Consider the following 18,208-nt stretch of genomic DNA (forward strand, 5'->3'; position numbering starts at 1 on the left):
CCCAGCCCTGCGGTGTTGCCTCTAATTGGGCCGGGGCGAGGGGAGGCTTGTAGAATTGGACAGGAGGCAGGGCTCTTCCGAGCACGGCTGCTTTAATTGGCTCCTTTTTTTTTTTTTTTTTTTTTTTTTTTAACCGAAGGGGAATGAAATGGTGAAGAGGGGAGGGGAAAAAAACCTGGAAAGCCAAAGGGGGAAGAAAATACGGCGCGCCCGGCAGAGCCGCAGACAGGGAGGGGTGAGGCGGCCCCGGGCCAGCCCGGCTGGTGGGGCGCAGCGCGGTGCCCCCCGGACGCCCCGTCGGAGCGGAGAGCCCCGGGGCCGGCTGGGGAGCGGGGAGGCTCCCGGCAACTTTTGCAGGAGATTTTGGCGCTTCGGGAAAAAGCGGTGGGGCAGGGACCTGCCAAGCGATTTTCAGCCAGCGTCTAGCAGGAGTAACGCAACTTTCTCCAGCTTCTTGTCCCTCCTCGTCGGCTCCCTTCCAGCCGCAGCCCCTGTTATTCCCCACCAGGAGCTCCGGCAGCCGTCGGGGGAGAGCGACGCGGACACCTCTCTGCAGCCGCAGATCACCTGCGAGGCGGGCGGAGCAGGCAAGCAGGGGAGGCGAAGCACCCTCCCGAGCTCCTCACACAACACCAGGGAAAGTTTTGAAGGGAGAAAGACGTGGCAGGCTGAGGAGGAGACGAGGAGAGCCGGGCTGAGCTGCAGGCGGAACGAGGGTGCATGGTCTGTCTGATCCTCGTTTGCTTCTCTCTTCAGGCTGGCTGGGGCGATGCAGTGCAGCTGGGGGAGCTCTTGGGAGCCGCTTTAAAAAAAAAAAAAAAAAAAAAAAAATCCTTCCTGGATTTGATTAATTACAACAATCCCCTCCCCAGAAGATCTGGAAAAGAGGAGAGAGAATCACCTATCCCTCCCTCCGCCTTTCAGCAGCTGGCCCCTACCCCCCACCCTCGCTTCCCCCCCCCACCCCCCCCTTTTTTTTTTTTTCTCCACCTCCTTCTCCTTCTCCCCGTTTGCTCCCGGGGCTGCGGACAGAGTCTCGTCGGGAGCAGGGAGGGCGAGGACTCTCCCAAGTTGGCCCCAGTTGGCAGCAGCACTTCGGGCAGCCCCGGAGTTCGGGCAGCGCTCGGCGGCTCCCGCTGAACAAAGAAACCCCCTTTTGGCGCAGGGGCCGGGGAGCAGCGCTGGGCTGGCCCGAGCCCTGCCCCTGCCCGCTGCCCCCGGGCTGCCCTTTCCCGTACCCCGAGTGGGGAGCAGCAGCCCCGTTTTCCTGGAGATCCTCGAGCAACCTGGCGAGGGGAAGCGGGAAGCGGCGCTCCGCTTTCCTGCCCTCCCTGCCTCCTTCCCTCGCTTTCTTTTTTTTTTTTTTTTTTTTTTTTTTTTTTTTTTTTTTTTTTTTTTTTTCCCCTTTCTTTCTTTTTAAATTTTATCCCCAGGCGGCCCCGGTGTGGAGGGTCCCTTCCTCCGCCTCAGGGGCGCCGGTGCCCGGCGCGGAGCGTATGGGGCGGCGTTTCGGGAGGTTTTCGCTTGCTCCTGGCTCCCCCGCCGGATGCTGCCTGGGCTGTTTTGGCTGCTTTTCTTCGCCGACGATGAAGGCTCTGCCGTGAAGATGGAGATGATCTGGGTTTTGTTCTTGTCTCTGGTACCGGTGTACAGCAGGGGACAAGGGGTTTACGGTAAGCGACGTTGTCGCGGTCGCTGTTTAAGGGGCGAGGGGGGGGGGGATTGGGGGGGGGCGGGTGAGGGCGCACACGGCGGCGGCGGTGGGATCAAAGTTAAAAAGCACCTGCAGGAGAAAGTAAATGATGCTGGCGAAGCTCGTCGCAGCCTGAGCGGTGAGATTTATGCAGCAAGAGGGCTTCCAGCGCCTGTAGCTACTTCGTAATTCCCGGCCGTAACCCCGGGCCGGCTCGGATAGAGGAGCCCGACGAGCCGGCACCCAGGGACCGCCCGGGGCCCCGAGAGCTGCCGCGGGGAGCGCCCCCCCCCCCCCCGAACCCCGGCCCTGCCTCGCCTCTCCCCCACCCGCCTCGCGTGGGGACGCCACGCCGATGCCGGCGTGCGAAACGCGGAGAGCACCTCCGAGTTGCGGTTTCTTTGGGGCGAGGGGGGGGGGGGGGGAGGACGGAGGGTCGCTCGCCTCCCCTTGCGGGTTGGCCCCCTCGCAGCGGCACCGGCCCGGGGAAGCCGAGAGGGGGGCGGCCGCCGCCTCCCCGGGCTCGCTGCCGGGGCGGGGGGGGGGGGTCTCCCTCGCTGCCGCTCCCCGACTCCCCCCCCCCCCCACACACACACCCCACGGCGAGCCCCGCCGGGCTCCCTCCCCTCCCGCGGCGGGCGAGGGGGGTCAGGCTGTTTTTGCACCCTCCTGAACTTCGCCGCTGATTTCCTTCTTAAGATCGTGGGGTGGGTGATGGTCTGTGATAGAGCTGATGTGGAGCTGCTTGATTTTTTTTTTTTTGTTTGTTTGTTTGTTTTCCTTTTCTTTCCTCTTTCATTATTATTATTATGGCAGTTATGGTGCTTACTTCCCCTCCTTGTTTTCAGGCAGAGTAGCAAACGGCAAGCTGGGGAGTCCCCCCGAGAGGTCTGGCTCCCGCAGCCCCTCCTCAGCTCCCGAGGGCAGAGAGGAGGGCAGGAGGCAGAGGCTGGGGACGGCACCCCTGCCCCCCGCCGAGCACAAGCCCTGCGCTGGGAGAACAGCCGGGATTTACTTCAGCCAGCCGTGCAGCCCCCCTTTCCCTCTCCCAGCCCTCTCTTAATTCTTGCTTTGCAAGATCTGCATTTCCAATACACTGGGAAAAAATAAATAAAAGCAACCCACAAGACTTGCCTCTCATAACAAGCCGGCTTTATCTTGGCTTACAACTCAGTTGTGCGTTGCTGTAAAGTCCTTCTGGAAGGCATGCCTCTGCCTCTAACAAGCCAAGCTCTCTGAGCTCTGAAGAGAGACCCCAGTGAGAGAATCTAGCCACCCCCGCTCCCCCTTTTTTTTTAACAGCACGCAGCCAGTCTCTTGTGTGAGCTCTGGCAAAGATCAGTTCAGTCTCACTGACTATGGGTAAGTCTTTGTAGGTCACTTTTTAATGATGTATTTCTTTAATGGAAACAATTCCGCCTTTCTCCTTAAAGGCTGGGATGTTAATTTGAGTTTGGGTCCTTTTTGTAAAATAAGCATTTTAAATGAAGGATGTTTAGCTTCCCTTTTATTTTTTCTTTCTTTCTTTCTTTCTTTCTTCCTCCCAGTATATGTGTTTTTTCCCGTTTGCATGTCCAGAGGAAAACTGTAGGACCCTCTGAAGGCTGGAAAGATGAGTAGAATGAGTTTGTGGTACAGAAACCTGGTCAGGGCAGGTTATTTAATCCTGTAAAACAGGTAATCTGCTTCTAGTCGAACTTCTGTTATTTTGTTTTAGCGTGCTTGCTGCTGAGTAGCTGACACTTGCTATAGAATGGCCTCTCTGCTCAGGATGGTAGCAAGAGGATCAGACTGTTTTTGCTTAAGTGTGCTTTAGAAGGTTGCCCGTTGTGTTTTTTCATCCATTTCAGTGAACTTGCATTTGATAGAGTTGCTGCTAAATTAGATCTTCAGAATAACTTACTGATGTTTTTGTCTTTTTCTCTCAGAGAGAGGTTGGAGGAGCTGTGTACAAAAGAAAGCACAGATATAGGCATGCACTAAGATGAAGGCATCCTTTTAAGCCAAAATGGTACACTACTATCTATTCTCTTACTTCAGTACGCAAAGGAGAAATCCAGTCTCTTCCCTCCTCTCCCCTCCCCTACCTCTTCAAACTATCTGTTGAGACCGTCAGGAGCCTTAATACGCAGCTGTCGCTGAGTGCAGCCCAGGGCAGTGTCTCGTGGAATCGGCACACTGCAAACTTCTACGGTGACTAATAGTTTTCATATTGCCTTTCCCTATCCTACCTTCCGTCCACTACCCCGCACCGATTTCATGCCTTGAGCAGCTGGACCTGTTCGTTTGGATGCGAGGTTGCTGTTGTTGATGGTTCAAGCAGAGCTGGACTGATACAGTTATATTTGCAAGGGTAAATAAAGCAGGATTAGAAACTAGTCCTGCTGCCTTGCTCCACTTTGGTTTGTCCTAAATGTTGGTCTCTCACCATAGCTTTAATCTGTACTTGAGAGTGCTGTGTTGTGAATGTCAGTCTCATGTGGCACTTAATATAGAAATTATGAGAACTCAAGTATCATGTTTCAGATCTGCTTTCCTGCTTTTGAATATTTATTTATGGTGATGGAGATGGCAAGAGTCATCTATATGGGTCTATAAATATATTTCACTTTAGTAAATCAGCTGAGATTAAATCAGATTAAACTAGATAAAGTATCCATGTGATGTACCCTTTAAATAATACAGCCACATGGATGTGCACAAAAGACCTCTGTCTAGAAGAGCAGAGTTGTTGGAGAGGTTTATTGAGATGAATGGTATAAATAAAATGTGTGTAAGGAGGTTTCTGGGAAAGGAGCATTTGCAATGGAGGTGCAATTTAATTAGGAGTCAAGGTGCTTTTAGCCTGCTACCTGGAGAGGCTTGTTATATAAATTGGCATTTGTTGTAATGATTGAAGTGTGTCTGAAGACCTCTTCTCATTAGCTGATCCCATCTTTTCTGCCTTGTTTGTTGCGATAAGACGGGGCTGGCCTGATACGGAAGGTGGTTCAGCAGACTGCCAAGAGGCAACTTTTATTAGCCTTTTGTGGTACTCCGTTTCCCAAACTGCATGTGTCTTAGAATCCTGGTGCATTAATGCTGCTGGTCAAGATGAGGAGCAAGCTGTAATAGATCTCTAGGAAATGTCAGAATTTGGGAGGAGGGAGGAAGAAGTGAGGAGAAAGGGGACTTGCCTTTCCAGGCTTGGAGTTATCAACACTTAAAGGCTACAAATTAGACTGATAGGGGAGAACAGGGAGTGTTTCCACAGGGAAGAGCATGCCTCTTGGTTCCCAGTCAGCCTTGCAGACTTCAGGACTTGCATAGCTCTGCTTCAGAGCGTGCAGAGGGCTGCTGCTTTGCTTACTCCTTGTGCAGTATATAATTAACATTTCTGGGTTGTCTTGCGGCTAGCATAGTCCAGCTGATCAGCAGCAGCCTTTCAGGCTGAATAAAAGACAGGGATGTTTTGTCGCCTGCCTCACATAATTCACCTGCAGAAAAGGCATTTCAGGAATGGTCATTACTGTGTGATGAGGGGCTATGGCAAGGTAATGGAAAGGGAACAAAAGGAAGGTTTAGGCTGGGCAGCAGGGAAAGCTGCCTGGCACCATGATCAGAGGGGCTGGATGGGCTGCAGTACTTCGTGCACTTGAAACTGGTGGGGCTGAAGCACTTCCAATACAGTGTAGTCCTGCCCTGGCCTCTGAGGTGGGGAATAAATGACCCAGTAAATCTCTTTCTTTAAAGAGACACCATCACACTGAATCACGTGTGAGATGCCACTACAGGCAGCCAAAAAAATCTAGTGGAAGAATGTTTTCTTGCGCCTGCGATGGAGGAGTGTCATGGTAAAACATATCCTGGGTTTAGGCCATAAACATCCACACTTTTTCATTTCATGTACGTGTGACATGATTTGTTTCCTGCTCCTTTTACCTGTAAAGTAAACCCTACCCTCTTAGAGTTTTCACTGCAGGATGCCTCACACCCTCCTGCAACCTGTGTGCGTGCCTGTCTTTCGCTGCCAGTTTCTGGGGGCACAGACACACTCGAATGTTAACCTTGAGCTTGGTGACCTGGCTCAGTCCCTCTCCCCTGCCTTTGGCTCTAGCTGTTTTTCCAGCCGGACAGCAGTCCAGGCACAGAGCTCTTCAGCTATCTTGCTGTTACCCCAGCACACCTTATGCCATCAGAAATGGGTAAGCAGATTGCTAGCGGAGGAGCGGGCTCCTGTGAGCCACGACTTGGCTGATCCTGTTTGCTAAATGTACTGTATGAGCACAGTGGTCCTCCAAACCATGTATATCTGTGTATGTATATATATATTTTTATAAATGTGCATGTGTATATGTGTGTATATATACACACACCATTTGTGCTCAGCCATTTCTCCTTGTTGTCCAGTCTTTAAATCTGTGTTGGCTTAGGCTGTAGCCTTTTGGTTACAGGAATGAGTTTTGTAACTGGAGGGCTATAGAAATAGTCTCATTGAAGGGCTGGGTGGGTCCAAGATCTGCAGAGTTCTTCAGCAGCTCTTCAAGGTCAAGGCATTAAATCTGTCCAGCCCTGTGCTTCAGTATGCCTTGCTGTTCTCCAGCTGTAGTGTGTCAGATTCACCCTTCTGTGACACTAAGGCCTCTGTTTTTAGGTCAGGTCAGTAGCTTCACACACCATATAAGCCCTCAATTGGCTTTAATATGCAGTACTAGAAAACCGACATTATCCTCTTGACAGGTTGTTTGCAACTTGCTGGTAGAAGTCAAAATATTTCACTATAGGTGTCATCAGAAACCACCATCCTATGCTAATTTTTGTGGGAACATGAAGACAGATGTTGAATAATTTGACATGAGCAGCATAGCTTTTAAAATTATCACTGTGTCAGGTTTGCACTGGATTTTTTTGAAATATATATACATATTTCAGATGAATTTGAGAGAGGGGAGGGAGATATAGTAAGTGGCTCCTGATAAGTGGGTGATGCAGCAGAAGATGGCCTTGGAGGTTCAGTGGGCAGACAGCAATTCAGCAGTGACAGTAAGGGAGGCCGTGCTGCTGGGGCTGCTGTCCTTATTTTTAAGGAACAAGACTGAAGTGATGTGCTGGAAACTTGGAGATCTTGTGACGCTTCCCATCAACCAGAAGCCCTACTGTTTTGCCTGTGTGTGGACTGGAGTTACTGCTATTCTGCTTGCTTGAATAATGCAGTTTCAGGCTTCCAGTCCCTCCCTCCACATGTACCATGCTCTCTTGGTTCATTAAGCATTGTCTATGCTAAGAGTCTTTGCCTGCCTGGCCAGGGCTTGTTATGAGGAGGGCAGAGTTAGGGGGGGTGGGGAAAAATTGCATTCTGCCCAGTGCCAATGTGTTGGCAAAAGCAACAGAGAGATGCATTTCTCCTAGGGAAAGACTGCTCGGGGTGGAGGGTGTTTCGTACTCGGTTTGTGGGAATGTTCTGAACCCTACTTGCAAAAGGCTTCTTTAGCCAGTGTAAGCTAAGTCCACAGTCAGCTGGTTTGCCTGTGTAGCTCTGGAGAGACAGTTCACTGATAAAGTTCTCACTGGGGTAGGTGAGATGTTGGTATTTTTGTGAAGAGGTTGCTGTGTTATGTCCTCAAAGGGGGCTGCATTTCGCAGTGTGGAAGATGAGCCTTCCAGACGAGAGAGTGGAAAATGTTGGTTTGTTCCCAGAGATGCTGGAGGTACCCACATCTGGTAATACAGTGGGTTTCTTTAGGCTATACCTGGTAGCCCAGGCCTTACGTAGACTGAAACTGTTAAGAAAACTCTGGGACCATTTCTGCTCTCAAGAGGTCAGAGTGAACACATCAAGTGCCCACCATATCTTGGCCACCTTTCGCCAATCATCAACTGCTAGTGTTGCACGGGTTTAAATTCAGAAAGGGAAAATGTGCCAGTCCCCCAGGCTTGTGGAGGATGGGGGAGGGATATGGCACTGACATTGCACAGCAGAATGCGGATCTGGCAGGGCCCCCAGGATCTACCAGGGAGTGTGATGTGCTGCGAAGAAGTGGGAGAGGAGAGTGTGTGTGTTTCATGTCTCTGTGCCCATGTTTAACTGGTGAGATCTCTACTCTGTTAGGATCCAAAGCACTTGCTTTGAAAAGAAAAAAAAAAAAAAAAAAGCTTTCATCTGCCCTTTATTTGGGGGAAGGGGTTGAAGGAACAACAGATGTTTGGTTTTTATAGCCAACCACTTGCTTAGTGTTTAAAAGAAGAAATTAAATGTGTGATAACCCATGGAACTGATGCTCAAAAACGCTGCATTAAAGAGCTGGGAAAGAACTTGAGAAGTGGAGCCAGGAAAGGGAGACCCCGGGCACCAGCTGATCTTGGCTCAACCAAAGTGAAGCCAGAAAAGGGCAGTTACCCAGGGGCTGGCTGGGGCAGCGCTCGTTGGGGGGCTCAAAGTTTACATGCTGGGGGACGAGTGGTTCTTGGAACGCAGGTCTCGGCTCCGCGCTTGCTTTCCCGACTCCTGCGCGGGTGCGGCGCGCCGGCTGCGGGCCGCTCCTGCTCTCCTCCCGCCCGCTCTCTCCAGCTGTGGCTGGGCACCACATCTGGGCGGGGGGGGGTGGTGGTGGGGTGTGTGCACATCTGGGCGGTGGGGCCGTGCCGCTCCGCCGCTGCCCGGCAGAGGGAGGCGTTGCATCGCCCCGGCGCCGGGTGGTGGTGGGGGGTGCACCCCTTTCCCACGGCGGGGGGGTGGTTTGGGGGGGGGGCAGAGGGTGCCTGGGCTTGCTCCACGCAAACCCCGTGGAAACCGAAAAGCCGCTTCGGGAGCGCCCGTCTGCCGGCGGAACCGGGGCGCTGGCGGACACGCGTGGGGCGGCGGGCTGTGGGCGCGGCCCCGGGGGGACGGGCTGGCTGTCCCTGGCTCGGCTGAGCGGCCGGAGGCAGCTCGGGGGCCCGGTCTCCGCTCTGGTGGCCTCCGCGAAGCCCCCGCCGGTGGGGGGGAGCGGCCCGCGGGTGGGAGCGGAGGCCCGGGCTGGGCTGCGGCTGCCGGGCCCCCGGCTCTGGCTGCGGGCACGCTGCCTTGCACCTCTCTCGGGCTTGTTTTAGGGTTTGATGCTCTGTCACATTGTACCCGATCAGTTCATTATTTGTGGTGGTGTGGGGTTTTTTTTTTGTTTGTTTTTTTTTTTTTTTTTTCTTCCTCCTCGCTCTCCTTTGTAATACCCCTTGCAGAGTGGGAAAGCAAAGTGCTATTCTTTCCTTCCAGGAACATCTTCTTGTCTGTTTCCCATAAAAGATCATACAGTAAAGTGAGTGCAGGCCTCTTAAATCCTGAATTAGATTTTCAACCATAGCCTCCGTTTATTTTTCCTTCACATACCTGTGTGGTTGTGTTTTGGGGGATTTTTTTTTTGTTGTTGTTGTTGTTCATTCGCAATGAACAGGGACATGTTCAACTCAATCAGGTTGCTCAGAGCCCCGGCCAGCCTGACCTTGAATGTTTCTAGGGATGGGGAACCTACCACCTCTCTGAGCAACCTGTTCCAGTGTTTCCCCACCCTCATTGTAAAAAGTTCCTTCCTTACATCTAGCCTAAATCTACCCTCTTTTAGTTAAAAACCATAACCCCTTGTCCTGTCGCAACAGGCGCTGCTAAAAAGTCTGTCCCCATCTTTCTTGTGACCCCTTTTAAGGTCTGAAGGGCTGCAATAAGGTCTCAGCAAGCCTTCTCTTCTCCAGGCTGAACAACCCCAACTCTCTCAGCCCGACCTCATAGCAGAAGTGCTGCATCTCTCTGAGCATTTTTGTGGCCTCCTCTGGATCTGCTCCAACAAGCCCGAGTCTTTCCTGCGCTGAGGGCCCCAGAGCTGGACACAGCACTCCAGGGGGGGCCTTACCAGAGTGGAGTAGAGGGGCAGAATCACCTCCCTTGACCTGCTGGCCACACTCCTTTTGATGCGGCCAAGGATACAGTTGGCTTTCTGGGCCATGAGTGCACACTGCCAGCTCACGTCCAGCATTTCATTCACCAGTATCCCCAAGTCGTCCTTCTCAGGGCTGCTCTCAATCCCTTCAACCCCCAGCCTGTCAGGGTTGGCCTGACCCAGGTGCAGGACCTTGCACTTGGCCTTGTTGAACCTCACGAGGTTCACATGGGCCCACTTCTTGAACTTGTGCGGGTCCCTCTGGATAGCATCCCTTCCCTCAGGCGTGTCAACTGTACCACACAGCTTGGTGTTGTCCGCAAACTTGCTGAGGGTGCACTCAATTCCGCTGTCTGTGGCATTGATAAAGATGATGTTCTGTCAGGAGGAGAAGAGAAGACAGCAAGGTGGTGGCTGGCTATCAGGGCCTCTGGTGTGCTCAGATGAGGGCATTAGTTCTGTGATATATCTCCTTGGCTCTGTGATGCAGCAGAGCTGGGGGTGCCAGACTAGAGGCATTTGATTGATGCTGGTGCTTTGGCTCTTGGGAAAACATGACTTTGGATCCCTAGCTTAGTGCAACATTGTCTTCAGAGCACCGTGGCTATAAGGATGCCTTTGAACAGGCCTACAAGGAGCTCTTTGAACCAGTGCATCGGTCGTGCTGTATCCCAGCTCAGTTTAGAACTACTAATACCTTAGTTTTTAATGCCTAAACAATTTGGTCTGTGGCTGGCGAAGGGAGATGCCTGAAGTTGTCAGGGATCTAGACAGAAACTGCTGAATATAAATTATTATTTCTTTAAATTTTCTACTACTTCTTCTAGACTAGGCAATATGGTTACCGCAGTGTTTGTATGGCTGTATTCCCAAAATCTACAGAGCGCTGTATGGTCTAGTAATGTTTAAACTCCTCTGAGAAGGATGCTCCCTTTGTATGCTTCTGTAAAGCGCTCTGTGTTCTTAGTATGGTGCCAGTAATGAACAGCAGAGTAGACACAGTTATATATTTCAGGGGTTGCGAAGAAGGCAGGGCAGCCCACTGGGGACAGCTGTGGTACCAGCGTGGCCTGGTGCTTTGGAGTCAGCGGCACTGCTCTGCGAGTGGGTCACGGCTCTGTGCTGGGCTGCAGAGCCCCAGAGAAAGGGTGCAGCAAGGTGGCAAGCAAGGATCTCAACAGCTTTTATCAACCTGGCCGGTCTCTCGCTTTCCTGTTGCTCCTGTCGCTCATGCTGCAAATCGGTCATGGCCACGGTGTTGGCTGCTATCCCTTTGCTTTAGCTTTTATAAGGGAGATCTCGCTGATGTAACTAAAAATCCATCTGGATGTGATGTGCTGGCTTGTGGCTTCTCTCCACTGTGAGCTGTAGTGTAGGACAAATGGCGTGCAGATATTTTTGCTGGGTTCGTGTAAATGGAAATGATGGCAGGGTGAGGATAACATTGACAAAGGTGCAGTAAGAACAGCGGTTTCTAAAGACAAATTAGCAAATGTTGCCTAAAGAAGAACTGACATAACATTGACAGCTAAAGTCAAGCTGTGAGAAAGGCTTTAGGATGTCTGCAGGTGGACGTTTAATACAAGAGTAGCTGCTTGCCATTGCTGCTCCTGTTTCAGAAGGAAATGGTCCTTCACTAATTGGTGTAAATTGTTTTAAAATAAATGTGGATGGGAATCTTGTGCATCTCTCATGTGCCTTTGTGATGAAAGAAAAAGGCAAAACAAAGATGTGATTTGGACATGTGTTTGAGAAACATGGCAAAATGGATTTTGCCTACCAGTGTCATTTCACCTTCTGGTGCTTGTTGTGTGATTTGTACAGTGAAAAGGCATTTGTAGAATTAGAGTGAAGAATGACTGTCTCTCACTAAGTTTAATAAACAGGTTATTCTGACTCAGATCGTCCCTTGAAATAGTGAAAATGTGAGAAATTGGGGCTCACAAAAGTAGCTTGTGCACTAAGAGCCAGCTGGGGATGGGAGACTGAACTTTCCTGCCAGTCAAGTGAACCCAGCTGGGTTGTTAAAACACCTAACTGGTCTGGGGCATTTTGTAGTTGTTAGACCCAGAAAATCCCTCCAAGAGTACACAAGTAGGATTTATTGTGGGCTTTATGCGCTTCCCATTGCTAATATCTATGAACTCCCACCTTTCGCAATGCCTCTGTTGCCTACAGTTATTCTACTCTGCATGTGGGGAAATGAGATAGAGATTAAGTGATTTGCCTGTGGCAGAATGGAGAATCGAACATCACAAAGTTTTAACCATCCTTTTCTCTCTGGTAAAGTGCAGCTGGTATTAAGTGCAATCCCTGTGGCTGATAGATCCAAGGTAAATACATCCTCGATAAGAAGGAATAAGCCATTGAAAACAGGCTCTGATCCAGTTATCTCAAAGTCAAGGATTCTGGATGCTAGAGCAAAGCACAGCTTTTGAAGAAGCAAAAGGAAAATCTGAATATTCCAACACATTTTGTTATTTTAAGTACGTGCTAAGCCATATTCCTATTTTTCTTACAAGTATGAAGATAAGAAGAGGTAATCTCTAGTGTTTGTTTCCCAAATGCTAATGAAGGCAGAAAGGAATTAATGTCAGTGATTTTTGGTTTATGTTTTGTTTTTGTTTTTTTTTTTTTGAAAGTGATTTTTCTTTTATATTTAGACCAATTAAAATTCATAAGTATATCTTTGTGAGGGAGATTATCTTGATCAGTCATCAGATATTTGCTGAATAAGATGACCTTCTTATCTCTGGAAATTGGAACTTGGAAGTGGGCAGTGATATTAGCTGCAGGCTGGGAATATCCCCATTTCAAGGTGTAGTGAAAGACAGCACCTCACTTTGCTATTCCCTGTACCTCTACAAATGATGAATACTTGGAAACTGAATCAGAATACAGGGACTTTCCAATGCTATGACACGGTGGGATTAGGGGGAATGTTTTTGCAAACAAATTGATTTAAGGTGCATGTACACTATGCCTACAGTAAAGTAGGACTAACTTGTGAGTGCACTCTTGAGCTAGCTTTGAATTAGCTCTTTCGGTTACTGATCACAGTACAGCTGTAACAGTGTGGAGCTCAGCCTGGTCGGTCCTTCAACCATTTACACAATGTCCTGAGTGGGCTTTGCAGTGTGTGCTGAGCCTCCCGTGCCTGGGGTCACTTGGCAGCAATATACTGTGCTTGACTCCTTGATAGATGAATTGTGGGGCACCTACACCAGGTTCACGCTTGCTTTTGGATGGCAGCGCAAACAAATATACTTAACTCCTGGCTGTACAACTTGCTAGTGATCTCGTAGATCCAACTAACAGTCTTCTTGTGGGGTGCAGTTTGAAGCTCAAAGGCTGAAGCGGTTTAGCGACCGCAATCCAGTAGCTGCTGACTCCAGCAAGAAAAATGCTGGGGTTGTTCTTGCTCTGTGGTATCTTTCAAGCAAGCATAGTTTGCAATGCAGGAATGCAGGCTGGCTTAATGCAGCTTGCTGTTGTGAAAGAGAGCCTCTAGACAACAGGTCTAGAATTAAAGTTTAATTTTTAAGAGCTATTCCTGAATAACTTCTTGCGTAGACAAGCCCTGCATTTAGCTGTGATTAAGTTTCTAAATTGTTTTTCAGAATGGGATAGTCAAGCTCCTGAACCATGTAGTTGCATCTGAAGACGTTACCCATAGAAACTAAGCTCCAGCTTTGGTTAAAATAGCACAATAGTAGTTTGTTTTCTGGCTGGTCAAATGATAAGCAGCTCAGGACTTTCATCCTTATTCCAGCAGAAAAATGCAATCGACAGTAGAGAATGACTGTTTACTATGATGTGCATGATTAATACTATAAATCTTTCGTGTTGGGATGTTAGGTGAAAGGCATGAATATCACCAAAACAAATTGAAAGGAGCAGTTTGTTACATATTCGTCGTTGGTAATCAGGCTTGAAACTCCATGTAAAAGGAGAAATTAGCCAAAATGAATGGTAGTTATCGAAACTAGAAACCACTCTGGCATTTGCTAAGCCTTGGCAAAGATGCCACGCTGATTTTTGCAGATCACAATGAGCATATGTACCTACTTGTGGCTGATGGTTATTCCAAGTGGCCAGCAGTAGTGTGTGTGCTATTTGACAAACATTTCTGCTTCTGAGATTATTATGGAGACATTTCAAAGTATGTTTGCAGCATATGGCTTGCTTAAGGAGATGGTTTTAGATAAGACACATCCGGTAAAACACAGTAGATCAGCTGCTTATCACTCAGCTTCAGATGGGTCAGCAGGGCATTTTGTACAGACACTTAAAAGAGCAGTAAAGAAAAATGAGGAGCAAGCCCTGCATCACAGCATCACAAACTTTCTTTCTTTGCATAGAGCAGAGTGCAGAAAAGCTCCAGCAGAGCTAATTCTTAATAAACAGATTTTAATTTAAGAATTGCATTTAATTGTTTCAAAGCAAGTCTTGCAGAAGTAGTAAGTGAGAGGGTGGGGGAGGGAAACCACCGTATGAGCTTTTTGCTTGTTAGGCCTAAATAAAAGCTTTGCAGGAGGAGGAAGCAGGGGAAGGTGCTAAAAAGTACTAGGATCTGTGATATGCTTGGTGAGGTAGACGGGGAAATGAGAAAGAAATGTGTCTAGCTATTGCTAGATGGAAAAAAAAAAAAAAAAAAAAAAAGAGAAAAGAAATGGATGCTGTTGATGGTGTGTAAATTCTAGGAGTGTGAATATTTCTCTCTTTCATTGGCCTCACGGTAATACCCGTGACGTTGCTGTTGGAAATGAGGGATTGGAAGAGCAAGTGGGAACTGCTGTCTCTGCCAGGCAGAAGCCTTGCCTCAACAGGATTGCACATCTCCCAGAGAGAGATAGCTGTAACTCCAGGGTCACGTAAAAGGCGGTTAGTCTTAGCACCCCAGTTGCAAGAGGATTTAATGTAGTTTTTTGCATATATACTCCTATACACTTTTTGAAAAGGTCCTTTTAAGAGAACCTTTTTTAAAGGTTCTGAATGCTCTGTGTGAGTGTTGCTGTTGTCTGTGGGGAAACACCAAGGCCGGAGCCCAAATCACAGGGTGGTGTGATGTGAGCGATAGCTTGTAATTAAGGGGTTCATTTGCTGAACTAACTCTTCTGTTTTTTCTTGTATTTTATTTCTCCCTTTTTGTCTGATCCAGTTAGTCATTGTAATTTGTTTTCCAGGCATATTTGGCTGATTGGATTTCTGTTGATAGAAGGTCTTATTTCTTGCATGTGCTTTGTCACACCTGCTTGCCTTGCTGACACAGATGACTTTTTACTTGTTAGCCCAGAAACTACAGGGGCATAAGCAGGCAGCCGTTGTGCCCTTGATCCACCAGCAAAAGCTGCTGGCCAGACTCTGATTCCAGCCTCTTCTACTGTCTGGCCAGGAGGAATGGTTGTGTTTCTTCAGATCCTCTGGGAGAACAGAGGTTAGAAGCATAGTGGGGGGGGAATCTTAGAGGATTCACTTTCCTGGCTACAATTTTTGGCTCTGATGTGCTACTCATGTAGATAGCATTTTAATTTTAAGGCAAGGGAGTTAAATCCAGATGAGCCGTTGCTCTGGTTGCTGGCCTGAAATGTTGCACGTAATGGCTTGGATCCTGTTGCTGACAGTCTTCCTTTATGACTTTTTTTTTTTTTTAAGACTTCAGTGTAAGCCAAGTATGTGGTTTTTTTTTTTTTTTTTTTTTAAAAAAAAAGCCTTAAAACAAACTGCAAAAAAAGGCCAGATCTGTCAGTTTCTCCTGGCCTTCTGCTGCTTGAATGGAAGGTGTGCCATTTGTCTGCCTCTGACAAATGTTTTGAAGATGAAGCTGGTGATTTCAGTGAGGTGTTTCCATCTGGATGTGAAGGGGGGAGGGCACAGACAGGCAACCTCAGTGTTTATGTGGTGTCCTGTCTTAGTAGTTTACAGGTTTTCAGGGACATTTGATCGGGTTTTTTTTTTTCCCCCATCACCATTAAATTTTGACTCAAGACATTTTTAGTTTTGTGGCAGTTTCCACTTCGATGCATTGATGAGCATCTTTTTACTGATGCCTGGTTGCTGTGGTCACTGAGCTTCTGTCACTCTCTTGGGCAGTCCCTGAGCTGCCTTCAGCGAGCTGCTGTTGGAGAACCCGGCAGCACATCTGTCATCAAAGCACAGAAAATCCTTGAGTGTGAACCTTCTTCATAAAGCATGCTTGTTTTGTACAACCAGAGTGCAGTGCCTCGAGACGGGCTAGCTAGGTAATGTGCTGCCAGAGAGGCCAAGCCTGCAGTCACTGCTTTCCGGATCTACTCTCCCAGATGGTGGTTCCTGTGGGGGAATTTCTTGTTTCTCTGGGCTTGAAAAGTGTCTGGGCGCTTTGGTTTCAAGACCCACTACTCTAGAGGATTTGGATTATGCTTGTTATTATTCCAGAATGGGATAATTCTTATTATACTTTAACTAGAGCTTAACTCGCAGCAAGTCATGCCTCCGCTTTCATCAGTCAGTCTGGAATAACAGGAAAACCAATCATTTTACCCCAAAAGTTTTTAGCTGTTTTCTCTGATATGTGATACTACTTCAGTAACTTTTCCTAGAAATTGCAGGTCTGTCACTTTTGTGGCTTTCTGCCTTCAAGTGAATTGGAGGTAGCTGGCAAAAGTTGTTTGGATTTCATTTTTTTCCATCATCCTTTGCTTTCCTGCAGGATTTCTGTGTCGGGATAAGAGGAATTCTTCCTTTCCTTTGCTTAATTTCATTACACCTGTTGAAATCTTTTCTTCTGGCCTTTGTCACCTACATTTGTTCCCTACCTTTTCTGGTGGCCTTAAAAAGTACAGCTAGAAAGAAGGGACATAAATAGAGGTAGTGTTCAGGATCTCACTCTGCTTTGGAGATAAGGGCCTGGTGGTGGTGAGTCTTTTTTCCATTGTCCCCACTGTCTTCCCCGCTGCCTTCTCTCTTTGCTCAGTTCCTGTTGTTTCACCTTCAGAATCCTTGCTGAATTCACTTTGCCTAAAATAATATTTGTTTGAACAATAAAAGCTGTATTAAAGGGATACATTATCACTTAGTTTAAATACACATATTGGCTCTGTGAGAGAGGGCTTTGCACATAAAATGAATATGTCAACAAAATCCTGCAAGAGGTCTGCAACTGAAGAAAGCCCTTTTCCCCTGCTTCCCCACATGCAAATATCCAAATACAACGGCATTTCCTACTGCTGAAACGGCAGCAAGGGAAAACCAAGTGGCATTGAAATGCTGCCAGCAATACCTTTATACTGAGTTATAGCTCTGAAGGCAAACAGCAGCTGGAAGCTTGGTTTGATCTTTTTGTATGAATAAGATTAAGTAGCAGGCATGGTGCTGGTGAAGGGTATTTTCCTGACCCTCTTCCACAAAGCTTTTTGAACGCTTCTGGAGAAGCATGGAGTATCTTCAGCGCCTGTGTCCCAGTCCCTTACTGGGGCAGCTGTCGACCTTGTGGTGTTTGTGCATGTGGCTTGACCAGCTGTGCTTGTAACTGGCCTCTGTTTGGGAGGGTTGATATTTGCATCTTGACTCTCCTGATTTTAACCTGAATAGTTGACTTCTAAGGAACTAGGTACAGACCAGTGGCACATGGCAGCTGAGTGAGGTAGTGGAAAGCTTCCCTTGCTATCAAGGAATGTTCCCTCAGGTAGTGCCTTGCGTGACAGCTTTTGCCCTTCTCCACCTCCTGGGTTTATGGCTACTTTGTGGTGGCTCTCTGTCTGGGAGGCATAAGGGTCTGAGCAGTGCCGTAGGCCCTCACCCTGCCTTTGCTGCTTTGGTCTTTGATTTCCAAATACCTTGTATGCCACGGATGCTGTGTGGGTGCATGTAAGCCTCCAAAGTTGCTGTGAATCTAGGATCTTTCTGTCAAATGTAGCCACATTGTATTTGTTACTCTTGGAGAAATATCTGAGAAGGACCTAGGCATAATGTGTTTAGATTGCTTTGCTACCCAGAGCAGATGGACTTTGCTGCTGTGTCCATGTTAGTATTTTTTGTAATTATTCACACACATTGGACATAAAATGTATCATCTCAGTGAGGTAAGAACCTAGCCTGGTGGTCATCAGGGAGCTGGGAGTTTGGGTTCAAGTGCTAGATGCTGGGTCTCTTGGGAGAGACTGTGTATGAGACCAGATGTGAACTGAAGTAGGGATGTTTCTGTCGCCACTAACAATCTCTGCTCTTGCATTTACTCTGCTGGTGTGAACTGTCATCACTGCTTCCATTTTAGAGCAAGAGTGAGAGAGCAAACTTAGTTTCAGCTGTTTCGTTTTCCCTGTCGAGTAGCTTTTCAGGTACCCAATGCTCCCTCACTCTGCTCTTCTTCCTAGAGACATCTTGCCAGCCTCACCCTCTTCTTTGGCCAACTAAGTGTGTGGATTTACATACATGAATTCAGTCCATGATGTTCTTAATACAGGTATTATTGCTGTCTTTGCCTTTTTTTTTTTTTTTTTTTTTTTTTTTATTTATTGCCTCTTTCTTGGGCAGATACATTCCAAGATTACTTGTCCACTTTCTCATTGCCTTCCAGGAAGAAGTTCAGACTCTAAGTCTGTCAATGCTTGAGAGCTTCTGGAGTTAGTGTGTCTTCTGGAACACTGTC

The 18,208-nt window shown here is 48.2% G+C and overlaps 1 protein-coding gene across 4 annotated transcripts in view; it reads left to right on the forward strand.

Annotated features, from left to right (window-relative positions):
• The first annotated feature begins 1,391 nt into the window (after window positions 1-1,391).
• MDGA1 (MAM domain containing glycosylphosphatidylinositol anchor 1) overlaps window positions 1,392-18,208 on the forward strand; it is a 156,478-nt gene continuing 139,661 nt past the window's right edge. For 3 of the 4 annotated variants that reach the window (XM_042789528.1, XM_042789527.1, XM_042789529.1), the window contains exon 1: window positions 1,392-1,673. In XM_042789528.1, the coding sequence (XP_042645462.1) occupies window positions 1,547-1,673 (127 nt within the window). In that variant the 5' untranslated portion in view covers window positions 1,392-1,546. The remainder of the gene's footprint in view (window positions 1,674-18,208) is intronic. The other variant, XM_042789526.1, reaches the window with a different exon arrangement.

Source organism: Tyto alba, unplaced genomic scaffold, assembly GCF_018691265.1.
Source record: "Tyto alba isolate M040663 unplaced genomic scaffold, T.alba_DEE_v4.0 Super-Scaffold_16, whole genome shotgun sequence".
Lineage (NCBI taxonomy): Eukaryota > Metazoa > Chordata > Aves > Strigiformes > Tytonidae > Tyto > Tyto alba.